General features: G+C 50.6%; 1 protein-coding gene and 1 pseudogene across 2 annotated transcripts; one reads left to right on the forward strand and one right to left on the reverse strand.

Annotated features, from left to right (window-relative positions):
• Nucleotides 1-579: 579 nt before the first annotated feature.
• On the forward strand, nucleotides 580-1,230 carry LOC116470739 (large ribosomal subunit protein uL1-like; annotated as a pseudogene).
• Nucleotides 1,231-6,957: 5,727 nt separating this feature from the next.
• On the reverse strand, nucleotides 6,958-14,406 carry LOC116470741 (cytochrome c oxidase subunit 4 isoform 1, mitochondrial). Of its 2 annotated transcripts, none has more exons than XM_032156274.2 (5): nucleotides 14,267-14,406; nucleotides 12,740-12,813; nucleotides 8,922-9,089; nucleotides 8,161-8,292; nucleotides 6,958-7,282 (listed from the first exon to the last, which is right to left on the reverse strand). In XM_032156274.2, exons 2-5 carry the CDS (start codon nucleotides 12,810-12,812, stop codon nucleotides 7,146-7,148), a joined length of 510 nt encoding a protein of 169 aa, XP_032012165.1. In that variant the 5' UTR covers nucleotide 12,813; nucleotides 14,267-14,406; the 3' UTR covers nucleotides 6,958-7,145. The 2 variants fall into 2 exon arrangements, with proteins under 2 accessions (XP_032012165.1, XP_058296390.1); XM_058440407.1 differs by lacking the exon at nucleotides 14,267-14,406 and adding an exon at nucleotides 14,098-14,218 and having other exon boundaries at nucleotides 7,007-7,282.
• Nucleotides 14,407-14,422: the final 16 nt, after the last annotated feature.

Below are 14,422 nucleotides of genomic sequence, written 5' to 3' on the forward strand. Positions count from 1 at the left end.
TCAAAAAAAAAAAAAAACCCTGCAAGTGTGAGCTACAGTTGCACCACTGCCGCTCCAGCCTGGGCAACAGAGACCCTGTCTCTAAAAAAGTAATAGGCGGCCGGGCACAATGGCTCACACCTATCGTCCCAGCACTTTGGGGCACCAAGACAGGAGGATCACTTGAGCCCAGGAGTTCGAGATCAGCCTGGGTAACATAGTGAAACCCTGTCTTTACTAAAAAATAGGCTGGGTGTAGTGGCTCATACCTGTAATCCCACACTGTGGGAGGCCAAGGCGGGCGGATCACAAGGTCAGGAGATCGAGACCATCCTGGCTAAAACAGTGAAACCCCATCTCTACTAAAAATACAAAAAAAAAATTAGGCATGCGTGGTGGCGGGCGCCTGTAGTCCCTGCTACTTGGGAGGCTGAGGCAGGAGAATGGTGTGACCCCAGGGGGACGGAGCTTGCAGTGAGCCGAGATGGCACCACTGCACTCCAGCCTGGGTGACAAAGCAAGACTCTGTCTCAAAAATAATAATAATAATAATAATAATAATAATAGTGCTCTTTTCCAGTTAGCATAGTGGGAGAAGCCATGAGCAGCAAAGTCTCTCACGACACCCTGTATGAGGCAGTGTGGGAAGTGCTACATGGGAACCAGCACAGGCACCACAAGTTCCTAGAGATGGTGGAGTTAAGATCAGCTTGAAGAACTATGACCCCCAGAAGGACAAGCGCTTCTTGGGCATCGTCAGGCTTCAGTCCGCTGCCCGCCCCAAGTTCTCCGTGTGTGTCCTGGAGGACCAGCAGCACTGTGACGAGGCCAAGGCCGTGGATATCCCCCACATGGACCTCAAGGTGCGAAAAAAACTCAACAGGAAGAAAAAACTGGTCAAGAAGCCGGCCAAGAAGTATGATGCATTTCTGCCTCAGAGTCTCTGATCAAGCAGATTCCACGAATCCTCCGCCCAGGCCTAAATAAGGCACGAAAGTTCCCTTCCCTGCTCACACACAACAAAAACACGGCGGCCAAAGTGGATGAGGCGAAGTCCACAATCAATTCCAAATGCAGAAGGTGTTATGTCTGGCTGTGGCTGTGGGTCACGTGAAGATGACAGATGAGGAGCTTGAGTATAACATTCACCTGGCTGTCAACTTGTTGTTGTCATTGTCCAAGAAAAACTGGCGGAATGTCCGGGCCTTATGTATCAAGAGCACCATGGCCAAGCCCCAGTGCCTATATTAAGGCACATTTGAATGAATTCTACTACCAAAAAAATTTTTTTTAAAAGTACTAAATAAGTAATAAACATAAATAAATCATGTAAGTGGTTATTACGGGTGATCGTGAATGGAGCCCTGACTTGCACGTTCAGGCTCTAGTGGTCTCCCACGCAAAGCACAGTGCTGTGTGGAAGAAGAGAACACTGACCTTGACAGGGGGGAGGCCCTCGGGCCTGCACGATAGGGGACAGGTGAGGCATTGCCACCTGCATAACTGCTTCCACTCCTGGGAATACACCCCAAAGAACTGAAAGTGGGGACTCCCGCAGATATCTGTGCACCTGTGTTCATAGCAGCATGATTCGCCGTAGCCAGAAGGTGGAAACAACCTGATTTCCATAGACAGATGAGTGGAAAAACAAAACGTGGGATATTTTTGTGGTACAAAAATGTGGTCTATCTGTTAGCGTTCACTGGCCTGTCACGGAGTGTTGGGATGACCATTTCACCTGGGCGGCTGCTTCCAATGAGGGCAACGGTGAGGCCTGTGGCGTCCTCACCACTGAGGCATAAGCCCTAACTAACCCTTTACTCTCTGGCTATGAAGTGAGTGAGCTTCTTGATTAGAGCGATGTGTGGGAGGCTCAGACAGCAAACGAGGCATGCACGGTGCTGTTGCAGGGAAGGCACCTCCATTTCCAGAATATGGGCCTATTCTTGGAGGACAAATCTCTGCCCCTCCCCTGGAGGAGGGGGTCTAATGTCACCCACCTGCCACTGAGTGGCTGCCTGGTGCTCCCTCATGAAGCTGCCACCTCAGGGCACCTGAACAGCAGTGCCTGCAGGCACCCGGGGGAGAGGAAGCGGTAAGGAGGCAGTCTGTCGCGTGGCAAGAGTGGTGCCATCTCGGAGCAAACCTGCCGTGATGACCAGTGCTGGACTCCTGCGCACCAAGCTGTTCTGCAGGGAAGTCTTTAAACAATGCCTTTGGCGTTCATAACCCCTCCCAAAGATGCTTATCCAACCTCCCCAGTGCTAACGAGTTTTGGCAAGAAAGTCTGAGGCGCGATCAGCTGCCCACGTCTTTACCTTAAACGCCTGCCGTATAAAGGTGACTTTCTGGAAGGCAGGTATGGGGAGTCTCTATTTGTTCGTAAGTCCCTATTTCTGTTCCTATTACTTCTTTCTGGCCAGGTGCAGTGGCTCACACCTGTACGCTCAACACTTTGAGAGGCCCAGGTGGGAGGTTTGCTTAAAGCGAGGAGCTCAAGATCAGCCTGAGCGACATAGGCAGACGCTGTCTGCACACAAAAATTTTAGATTAGCTGGGTCTGGTGGCACATGCCTGTAGTCCCAGCTACTCAGCTACCTGAGGCGGGAGGATCGCCTGATCCCAGGAGGGCGAGGCTGCAGTTAACTATCAGCCTCTTTCTTCGGCCTCTGGGTTCCCTCGGCCTTTGGGGGTGGGTCTGCACAGACCTGTTCACCGCGGAATAGAAAGCCATGTGGCCGGGGCCATGTCATGCCTCCGTCCCTGTGCCATGGTTCCTTCTCCACGGCCCCAGCTTGTGTCCCCCGCTCTCATTCTGAGCCCTACGCATGCTCTCCTGCCGTTTTGCCTGTCTCTCCACCCAGGGATTTCAATCCATTACAGCGCAGATTCTTCACAGCAGCCCAAACTCTTTCCTGTACTTCTGGAAGGAGGCGGAGCTCAGGAAAACTTTTCTACTCACAAGACCTCCTGCTGGGGTTGTTTTCTTTTGAGGTTCAAAAGCATGGACCTGGCCTCTGGGATTTCGGGCTCTCTATACTTTCCGCACGAGAATCTGGATCTTGCCTGTGCTTTCTTTGCCTGTCTTGGTCAGTTCACTTCCACTCCCGGCAGTTTCTCTGCAGCGTGGGTCCCTGCCTGGGGACGGTAGCCTGGGAGAGTGGGTGTAGAGAGCGCTTCAGCCCCTTCAGGACCCACTGAGAAGCCCCACAATCGCCTCTCTACGTCACAGGAGGGTCGCTGTGCTTCCCAGTGAGGGCCCTGCTGCTGTGTCCCAGGTCCACCCGCTGTCCCTTTGCTTCCCTCCGCGTCCTGCTGCACCAAAGCAGATGCTGTGCCGGGCTGTGGCACAGGTGACTTGTCCTCAACCATTTGTATTCCGCAGATCGTGAGGGGTTCGTGGGACTGTCTCCTCACCTAGTATTGTCTATCGGGTTTATGGTTTTGCTATCCAGTTACTCTGTCTTTACATGGGGATTCAGGGAAATTCAAACACTGTGCCATCATCTTCCCGGAACCCCCTCCTCTTTGCTTTTTAAACCAAATTGTCCACCATTATTTTTACTGCTGTATTCAGCCAGTGCTTGAGTGGCTTTGCCTTCATGGTTTTCAGTTCCTTTGCCTACCGTTTCTCCTTGCGTCTCACTCCTCTTTGAGCAGTTTTCTTCTTCCTGGGCCACGTCCTTCAGCACTCTTCTCAGCAAGGGCTTGCTAGTGGTAGACACTCTTCATTTTTTCCCTCCTCTTGGTTAAAAGCTTAGCTGGTACTATTAATCTAGAGGAAACCACTGCTCCCTTATCTTCCAGCTTCTAAGATGTCTTTTAATATGTCTGCTGCTGTCCTGCCCTATATAGGTAATGATTTTTTTATAAGCAGTTTTTTTTTTTTTAAGAGACAGGGTCTTGCTATGTTGCCCAGCCTGGTCTCAAAACTGCTGCCCTCAGCTGGGTGCGGTGGCTCACGCCTGTAATCCCAGCACTTTGAGAGGCCGAGGCAGGTGGATCACCTTAGGTCAGGAGTTCGAGACCAGCCTGGCCAAGATGGTGGAACCCCACCTCTACTAAAAATACAAAAATTAGCCAGGTGTGGTGGTGTGTGCCTGTAATCCCAGCTACTCAGGAGGCTGAAGCAGGAGAATTGCTTGAACCCAGGAGGTGGAGGCTGCAGTGAGCTGAGATCACACCACTGCACTCCAGCCTGGGCAACAGAGTGAGACTCCATCTCAAAAAAAAAAAAAAAAAAAACTGCTGGCCTCAAGCAATCCTCCCACCTAAGCCTCACAAGTAGCTGGGATTGCAGGCTCAAGCCACCATGCCTGGCCGTGAATTTTTAAATTCTGGAGAGTAGAAAACTGCCAGCTGGGAGGAAGATGAGCAGAGAAGGAGGAAGAGTGACAAAGAGGGACAGAGTGTATCTTAAATTCCAAGGAGCTTCAAGGTTAGGCTGGGGGGTGAGGTCTCTGTGATGGCCCTACGTGGAGATGCAGGTACTGGATGGGTGAGGGGCCTCATCTCTGAGGCATCTTCCCTTGAGGCCCCGGCCTGGGGACACAGAGCCCTCTCCAGCCTCCAGTGAGGTAAGTCGGGGTTGTTCCAAGGGCTCATCTTATTCGAAGTCCTCCTGCTCCAATTTCATGCCTCGTTAAGGAGCCTCAATATTTTCCCTGAGCACCCTGGGAGGGGCAGTCTAGGGGTGAAATGAGACCCCGCATACACACACTCAGAAAAAGCTCGGTCCTCCTCTTCTTGTGGGCCGCGGCCCATGTGCCCTAGCATCTGAGCACCCCTGCCGCGCCCCCACCCTGCCTCCTCCCACAATGCTTCTGCCTGGTGGCCGTCTTGCTGTCCTTTGAACACACCAAGCCCCGTTCTGCCTCCAGTGTCATGCCTGCCACGCATGCTTGGTGCCGTGTCCACCTGCCAGCCCGACCTCCCCTCAAGTTTCACCGTGAGTGGCTTGTCTCATCTTCAAGTCTCAGCCGAAATGTCACCTCTTCAGTGACAGCTGCCCAACCAACCCCCACCCATAACCTTTTCTCCCTGTGCCTCCTCCCTCCACCCTGCTGGATCCTCCACTTCTGTGTATTTACTTGTTGTCTGCCTCCCTGTGAGCCTCTGGGAAAGTGAGCACCTGGGGTCAGGTTAGCATCACGTCCCCATGGCATGCGGGTGACCAATGAAGGATCGTGGGCTGAATCCAGCCGTGAACCCCTGCGGCCTCCCAAATTCCCACTGAAATGGCAGTAAAGGGATTTTATTTTTTTAAGCATGAGGACAAAATCAGGATGGACAGCCACGTTTTGGAATCTGAATCCAATGGACAAATGGCAGTTCTGTTAGCAAGGTCAAGGGCACAGCTTCCTAAGCGGTAGGAGGGAAAGGCCAGGAAGAGCCTGACTTCTCAAGAGGACTCACTCAGAGCTACTGCAGGCTAAAAGCAGAGGGCTTGTACAGCAGGCTCGATTCCACAGGCAGACACCTCTACCTCCATCCTAGGGTGACAGCTCCTTCCTCTCGGCCTCTCCTGAGGGAGATGCAGGCGGTGATGAGCCTGGCCTGCTGCCTGGCCCAGGGCAGGTGGCTCCACCAGAGCCAGGCAAAGGGTCAGGGACCAGTGGGGCCAGGGCCAACTACTTCAGCTTCCCCTACCACCCCCAGAAGCCCACCCTCGGGCAAGGAACTGAAAATGTTATCCCCCATAAGGCAGTGTGGGCTTTTGTGGTTAAACCATCAAGGGGTTCACACGAGTCCTCACGGCAAGACTCCATGGCCCCGTAGCCCCCTGCATCCCACTCTCCCAGGGGGCTCAGCTGGTCCTTGGAGAACAAGGGATCAAGGGCATTTCTACAGCACTGGAAGGTGCTCGATTGGGGTGTATTTGACCTGCTCTTGATTTTTCAGAGCCCAAACCTTCCAGCCAGCCAAGGTCCTTGTCCCATGTATTTCCTCTGGGCAAGATCTAAGGGTCCCCTTTCCCTTCCTGGCTACAGCTGTGCTTCTCCGGGGCCATTCTGTCCCCTTCCGTCATTTCTATCCACCAGTGCTGGCAGGAAACCCCTGCCAACCATCTCTGCTACTCTCGCAGGAGACCTCTCTGCCAGCCACTTCTGCTACTCTCGCAGGAGACCTCTCTGCCAGCCACCTCTGCTACTCCCGGCACACAGGCTGCAGATTTGTTGTTCTCTTCTCCAGACAGGGTCTCCAGTGTGGGAAGTGGTGCTTGAGTGGGACAGGTAACAGGATGAGTCCTGGAGAGAGCTTGCCAGGGGCCAGGATGATGCTCGTAAGACCACCGCTTTGACACTGGCCTTGTGACTACTTTTTAGATCAAAGAGTTGTGAGTAGCCAGGGAGCTGAGCAGGCCACAGGCAGTCCAAGGGAGACGGGGCCAGCACCTACACCTCAGTCAGAGCTCAGAGTGGGGCTGCCCACCCTAGCCAACATGACAACTGCAGGGAGGGAGGGACAGCCCCAGAAGAAAAGTGGTTCATAGGCCGGGCACACTGGCTCACGCCTGTTATCCCAGCACTTTGGGAGGCCAAGGCAGGCACCTGAGGTCAGGAGTTCAAGACCAGCCTGGCCAATATGGTGATACCCCGTCTCTACTAAAAAATACAAAAATTAGCTGGTCGTGGTGGTGAGCACCTATAATCCCAGCTCCTTGGGAGGCTGAGGCAGGAGAATCCCTTGAACCCAGGAAGTGGAGGTGGCAGTGACCCAAGATTGTGCCGTTGCACTGTAGCCTGGGTGACAAGAGCAAGACTCCGTCTCCCCAAGAAAAAAAGGTTGTAGTAACTCCTGCCGGTGTGCCTACTGTAATGGGATTTTACTTATATAAAGATCTCTTGCCAAAAACCTCAAATTTCCTACATCAAGGAATTCTATATTTTCAGTTTTTATATAATGTCCCCTTATACAATTTAAGATACTAGATTTTTGTCATTTCATTTGCACCCAAAATATATTTACTCCAGACCCTTGGGAGAAACCTATTGTTTTAATTAGCTTTCATTTAGGTATCATTGAAGAACTGATCACAAAGGGTTTCAGGTAAACTGGTCATTTATTAGCAGTGGTACAACTGTTTGGCATAACAGGTTTCCAGTAAATAGGCATGGAGTTGCATGGTGGTGACTGAGCCAGGCGCAGGCGCAGGCAGGCATCTCTCACTTCTTCCACTCGTTCTTTTCGTAGTCCCACTTGGAGGCTAAGCCCTGGATGGGGTTCACCTTCATGTCCAGCATCCTCTTGGTCTGCTTGGCCACCCACTCTTTGTCAAAGGTTTGCGGGAGGGGGCCGTACACTACGGTGTAAGACAGGTTATGGGCAAGACTGTCTCAACAGGTTGTTTCTACGCCAATCCCTCGTACAGGTTAAATCCTCCCGACACACCAGCCACTAGGTCAGCAGAGCCACCTGCCACTCAACACCCGCTCAAACACACGGTTTCTGACCACTGCCAACATCGACATTTTAAAATTAGCCCTTTGTTTGTAAAAAGTTAGCAACAAAATAAGCTAAAAGCAGAAAGTCCTCTCGAAAGGCTATGGATAACAGGATCTAACAAACAGAGCCCAAGGTGACCTGGAAGATCAAACAGATTCGGGTCTGTTATTAACCCACATCCACATTCAAACCAAAAGTATGAGAATATACCTATTCAGACTGCAAAAATGCCTGTTCTGCCTGGACAGAAAGAACCTCGGGGAAGAGTCATTACCACAAGCGAGCAACCCGGCAATGCCCACACACAAACTATCAGGTCGGGACCTCCAGATGCTGGCTGTTGAGATGCAGTCCTCACAACAGTCGAGACAGTCATTAAATGAATGAGTCCCCTTCTCCTTGCTCGAACCTTCACGAAGTTATCTTTTGCTAAGTGACTGGTGAGCACATAAATTGCTACTGAAACCGTGGTGTGCTGTACGAAGTAGTTAAGGTATTTCACCACCCAACAAGCATGGCTGACTATGAATAATCAGATGCTGGCTTATAAACTAACCTCCCACGACTTCAGTTCTCCAGGTCACCAAGGCCTGGAAAACAATCTTGAGATGAACTCTGGAATGCAGTCCCTATTTCATGGCCTCAAGGTGTGGAGGTCCCCCAACAGCCCACCATTGGGCACTGCAGGCTAGAACCCCAGTCCAGGCGCCCGTGCCTTCCTCCCTCTCTACTCACCATAGTGCTTCTGCCACATGATGATGAGCGCGGTGAAGCCGATGAAGAACATGGCACCGCCCACAACCGTCTTCCACTCGTTGGAGCCCCTGTTCATCTCAGCAAAGCTCTCCTTGAACTTAATGCGATACACTGAGGGCAGAGAGGACAGCCATTTATAGGCACAAAGGTCAGCAGCTCCCTCCTCTGCAACATTCAACCACTTCTCCCCAAAAGCACACTTGTGAGGGAGGAAACACAGAGCTGAAGGATACACCAACCCGGGTCACATCCTGTTCACGCAGGTACGTGCACACACGTGCCCACGCAGGCATGTGACGGGGCAAGGAAGGAAGAAAATGCATAGAATTCGCTTTAGGTGCAAATTAAAACTGCAAAATTACTTCTTACTTGAATTACAGAGTTAGGGTCTATTTAATCTCGTCATTTTTATGCCCCTTTCATACCAAACACTATGGATTTTGCTGAGTTTCTTTCAGTAACTTACAGTTAACAATGTCTTACCCGGCAGATATGCTGAGAGGCTACCTCCACTCAGCACAGAGAAGGGGGCCTAGCAAAAGATCCTGTCAGCTGGCAGAGCTAAGTGACTGGTGAGCACATAAACTGGGGCCCTGGGACAGTGACCCCGAAACCCAGCAGAGCAACCCTCCTGTGCAAGACTGCTCTCTAGACAATAGGCCCAGAAGTGAGCAGAGGCTCTCACACACACACACTTCCGAGAGCTGCTGGGCGTGCCTGCGGGTCCCTTCAATACCCACACTCGACTTTCTCATCCATGGAGAGGCTGCTCCAGGCGGCCTTCTCCTTCTCCTTCAAGGCCTTCTGGCTGGCAGACAGGTGCTTGACATGGGCCACCTCCGGCAAGGGATGGTCACGCCGATCCACATAAGCTGGGAGCGAAAAGTCTTCGCTCTTCACGACACTTTCTGAAAAACACATTGAATAAATCTTTGAAAATCCATCTAGGTTGAGAGTCACACACAAGGTGATACTTCTGAAAACCGAAACAGACGTGTGCACACCTTGAAACCCCAGGTCATCTCAGGGGGTCACAGCCACTGTTTAAACAGTTGAAGGAGTGTGGTGGAGGGGGAACAGAAGCACTTTTCATCACAGCCAACAAAAACCTTCCAGGGGCAACTGCTAATGAACCCTGGGGCCAAGGTGCCCAGAGGCAGCACTTCCTACATTAACCGTTACCTGCAGGGCCGGGCGCAGTGGCTCACGCCTGTAATCCTAGCACTTTGGGAGGCTGAGGTGGGCGGATCACAAAGTCAGGAGATCGAGACCATCCGGGCTAATATGGTGAAACCCCGTCTCTACTAAAAATACAAAAAATTAGCCGGGCGTGGTGGCACGTGCCTGTAGTCCCAGCTCCTCGGAAGGCTGAGGCAGGAGAATCGCTTGAACGCAGGAGGCGGAGGTTGCAGTGAGCTGAGATCGCACCGCTGCACTCCAGCCTGGTGACAGAGCGAGACGTCGTCTCAAAATAAAAAATAAAAAAATAAAAATAAAAAAACCAGTTACCTGCAGACATGGGTCAAAGCCCTCAGGGCTCCCTGAACAGGTGACTGGACAAAACGAAAGCCTATCTGCAAGGGACTCAAACTAATGAGGAAGAACAAAAACAATAAAAACCTCAAAGCATTTCAAGTTCAGAAACAAAGACACATGAAAAGATAACCACGACAGCACTGTTCCAGGGAACCCGTGTCCAACCAGGACTGAGTGAGAAATCGTGCTAGCTCTTAGAAACGAGGATCATGGAGCCATTCATTCAGAGCACATTTACCAAGCACCCTCTACAGGCAAGGCAGGGTTCTAGAGATCTGGGATCATCAGTGAACAAATCAAACATTCCTGCCTAGTGGCACACTTCTAGAAGTGGAAAACAAAAAATAAACATAACAAATGTGCAAATCACATGTTTGGAAAAAGTACTCTGGAGAAAGAGTAGAGCAGGGGGGCATGAGGAATGTGTGGATGGCAGGAAACAAGGGGCAACGTCCACAGGACGAGGGCGACCTAGGAGCCCAAATGCAGAGGGAGCGTGCACTCAGGAGTCACAGAGCACGGGCAGTATCGCGCACTTCTCCTTTCTGGAAATCATGTGCACATACTCACATACGCGGAACGAAACACACAAAACAGACAAGGCAAGCCACAAACTGTTACACGTAGGAGGCAGAAAGATCTGAGTGAGGATTTCTGCTCTATCTGCTTCTGTTATTTTAGTGCCTTCAAAGCAGCAGATATCACGTGGAAAAAAGTTCAGAAATCAGAAAGGTAAGGAATAGCTTGGTTGTACTGAGAATCTTCCCACTGTTAGAAGCTGTTTCTCCAATTCTGTCCTATATCTGCAAGAACTCTATGTGTTACACACTGGTCTGGAAGTATGATGCCCGCAACAATGCTTCAACTCCATTAACTCAGTCCCCATGACTAAAATCTCCCAAATCATGTGAACAGTAAATCAACATTCAGCTTTAAGCAAAGTCGTATATAGAGTTCTCTACATGTTTATCTTAGCCATGCAAATGACTAGTGTACTTACAAACTTATACTTGACACCTCATCCCAAAACTGAGGTGGGATTTGAGGGACATGAGACGGAAATGGCCTGAATTACTTTCTAATTTTAAAACCCTAATTCTATGAAAACGATGAGTGAACTATAAAGAACAGTTGTATACTGAATATTTTTATCAAGTTCAGCACCCCCCAGAAGTTTCTAAAGTTTAAAATACTCAGCTTACACGAGAGTTATTAAAAATAAATGTAAATATGGGTGATGAGAATGTTCTAGAATTGACTGTGGTGCTAATGACAAAACTCAATGAATATACTAAAAACCACTGGAGCATACACTTCAAATGGGTGACTGTTATATGAATTACATCTTGTAAAGCTGTTGTAAATGCCATGACAGGAAGACTGGGGGGAAAAAACCTATTAGAACGATGTAAACCCTCAAAACCTTGGTGCATGCAAACTTCAAAATTGCATCTTCCAGAATAAGAATGGCCAATTCATGGTTTCAGGGGTTCTTCAGGCTTCAGGCCTGGTCCCCCAGCAATTAAGGGAAAAGCAACGGTTAATATACCAAACATTTCTTTTACAGAGAGAGAAAAACAAAGACTCCAGATTCTAAGGAATGTTTGTCACCGCTTCAACATGGACGGATTTCTGTTGAGCCTCTGCTGGGGAGATCTGGTATATCTGGGCACCCCTCACTCAGGTGCATCACCACACAAATATCCCAACTGACTTCAGTGACGGCTGATGGTATTCCAGACTGCTTTAATATCTTATGTTGAGAACAGATTCATGTATTATTCATGTATGACTTACGTAAGTTAAAACTTAACAGAGAAGGCTTGTCTAAGAGCCTGCAGTTCGTCTTCATCTGCCTCCTATGTGCTGGAGATACGGCAATGAGTAAGACAGGCAGGCTTCCTGGCCTCAAAAGGCTTATGCTCTAAGAGGCTGAGACAGCAACACTCAAACAGACATGCATTCACGAGGCATCCAGTGTTATAAGGAAAAGCAGAGCAAAGTGAGGTGACAGGGAGCTTCCTGACAAAGGGTGGTCAGGAGAAGCCGTTCTAATACATTTGTATTGAGGGTGAATGATTAGACAGGAGTGACCATCCACAACTCGGGGCTCTACGGGAGGATTGGAGTAAGGCCAGGGGGCTGGGGCAGTGAGCAAGTGGGGAGGGGTGGTTCTGATGGTAGTTTCTGGGTTTTGAGTACAACAGTCAGTAATAAGAACGGAAAGGCAGGCAAGACCAGCTCTAACCAGGCAGGGTGTAGACTCTACTGAGGCAATGAAAAGACCATGGAGAGCTTCCTCCAGAAGCCTTCCGTGAACCCCACATCTGGCTAAATGCTTCTACCCAGGAGCCAGCTCTTAATAAAACAGTCTTCATCCATCTATCCCTCTTCAGATTGTGAACAGCCTCCTGGAAAGAGTGTGTATTTCATATTCTTTTTCTTCTCGGTGCCTAACAGTGTCTGGTACAAAATAGATAGATGCCGGATACATGCAAAACTAAATGTGCTGTATGCCAGACAAAGAACTAAGCTCTGTCCATATACTTCAGGTGAGCAAAAAGATTCCTAAGCTTCAGTAGCTAGTCCTTGATAGAAATGAGATGAAAACCCAGCTCAGGCTAGGAAGTCCAGGCTCTTTCGTTTCCATTGCCTCTATAATGTAAACAGACGATGCAAATGGTTGGGAATTCTGGGGGCAAGGTGGGGAGGGAGGTCGTTAAGGTCAGTTATGGTGCAGAAGATCTTTTGAAAGGGGTAGATCTCAAAGCTTAAAAAAGTGGATAGGAAGGGAAGGGTAAGGGGGGAAGTATCAGTATAACCAAAGATCCAGAAGAGATTCAATTTGACTCATAAACACTTCTTAATCTAGAACCAAGCCCTGTGAGAACATTTATATCTCCCCTAAAGACCCTCAAGAACCGAATTAAGGTCTTTAAAACTCCGGCACAGGGCCTTATACACAACAGGAGCAAAATGAAATTAGTTCAGCCTATTTAAAAGTAAGAAAAGTCACACTTACCATGTGCTCGTACACACACAGAGGTGGAAACTGCTCGCTTGCCAACTAGGCTAAATACCCGGGTAGCCAACATTCTGAAAGATAAAAATGTACACCTTCTCTATGAATAAGGGCAAACAGCAAGGAATGAGTCTTCTTTTTGCCCCACAGCATTTTGGAATTTTTTTGTTTGCTTCTACCCAACGCAAATGATCTATTCTTTATCACTGTCTCTGAATTCACAAAATAACCTAGGCTGAGGTTTTTCTTAGTAATTGGCATGCTTTTAAGGAGCTTCATTATAAATCAACTGCCATAATATATACGCGCTTCAGGTAATTAACAGAACATTGGCCTTTTTAAAAAACAAGGAGAGGCCAGGCGCGGTGGCTCACGCCGGTCATCCCAGCACTTTGGGAGGCTGAGGCGGACAGATCACCTGAGGTCCGGAGTTCAAGACCAGCCTGGCCAACATGGTGAAATCCCGTCTCTACTAAAAATACAAAAATTAGCTGGGCATGGTAGTGGGCGCCTGTAATCCCAGCTACTTGGGAGGCTGAGGTAGAAGAATCGCTTGAACCCGCAAGGTAGAGATTGTAGTGAGCCGAGACCGCACCACTGCACCCCAGCCTGGGCAACGAGAGCAAGACTCCGTCTCAAACAAAAAAAGGCAAGAAGAAAAAATGTTAACAAGGTGACTCTGAAAAAGCTAGAGATCATTAGAGCACTGTGCTGTCGTGACAGGCTCCATTCTTCAGGGGGCGGCGCGGGGAGGTAACAGCTCACAGGGGCGGTGGCACGCATCACATTCAACCGAGTATTTGTTTAAAACCTAATACCGCATGTATATAGACTAGAAGGGGAAACTGGAGAAGGCTGCCAACACAGCCCCGGTCAATTTCCAATCCCTGAGGAGAGCGGAAAACCTAAGAGACCCCCGCCTCACCCGGGCCCTCCTCGATTCAGGCCCATCAACCTTACACGGCCCCCTTTAAATCGACCCTTCGGAGGACCGGTGAGAGTGAGGTGGGAAAATACCCTCCTTGGGGCAGAATAAACAAGCATGACGTCAGGGCTGAACGCCCGCGTCTAGCTTCTCTCCTCGGGCCGAGCCCTTGCGTGAGCAAACAACTGGCGCCTTCCAGGCTGGAAATCCGAGCGCTGCCCGGGAGCCCCGCAAAACCCGGGAGGAGTTGCAGGGACTTTTTGAAGGAGCAAGGGCGGAGGCTGCAGGCACAGTGCGCGGGTCCGCCTCCCCGCAGCCTGCGCCCTCGGCCAGCGGGCGCTCCAAGGTCAGTGCCCGAGGCCGGTCTGCAGCCGCTGCGCGACGGGGGAAGATGGACCTGGCACTTCGCGGCGGGCCCCCAACCTGGACCCACCGAGCCCGGAGTCCCCACAGGCCGGCCTCAATGTCACCTGCCTCCGAGGCCCATTCAGTGCTTCCTGCCGAAGCCGGGCGGCCAGGATGCGGGCGTGCAGACTTGATGGCTCCCGGCCCCCCGACCCGGCCCAGCCTGGAGGCGCCGCACCGGCCACCTCCTGCCTCACCTGCCGTCGCTGCCCGCCGCGACCGCCCTCTACGCCCGGTGTCCCGCGACCGGAAGAGAGCAAGGCCGCGCCGCGGAGCACCACGGGATCGAGGAAGACTCCGGCCGCACGGAGGTCACCGTGGAGCGGAAAAGGGTAGCACTGCAAACGTCGTAA

Source organism: Hylobates moloch, unplaced genomic scaffold, assembly GCF_009828535.3.
Source record: "Hylobates moloch isolate HMO894 unplaced genomic scaffold, HMol_V3 SCAFFOLD_6, whole genome shotgun sequence".
NCBI classification, from domain to species: domain Eukaryota; kingdom Metazoa; phylum Chordata; class Mammalia; order Primates; family Hylobatidae; genus Hylobates; species Hylobates moloch.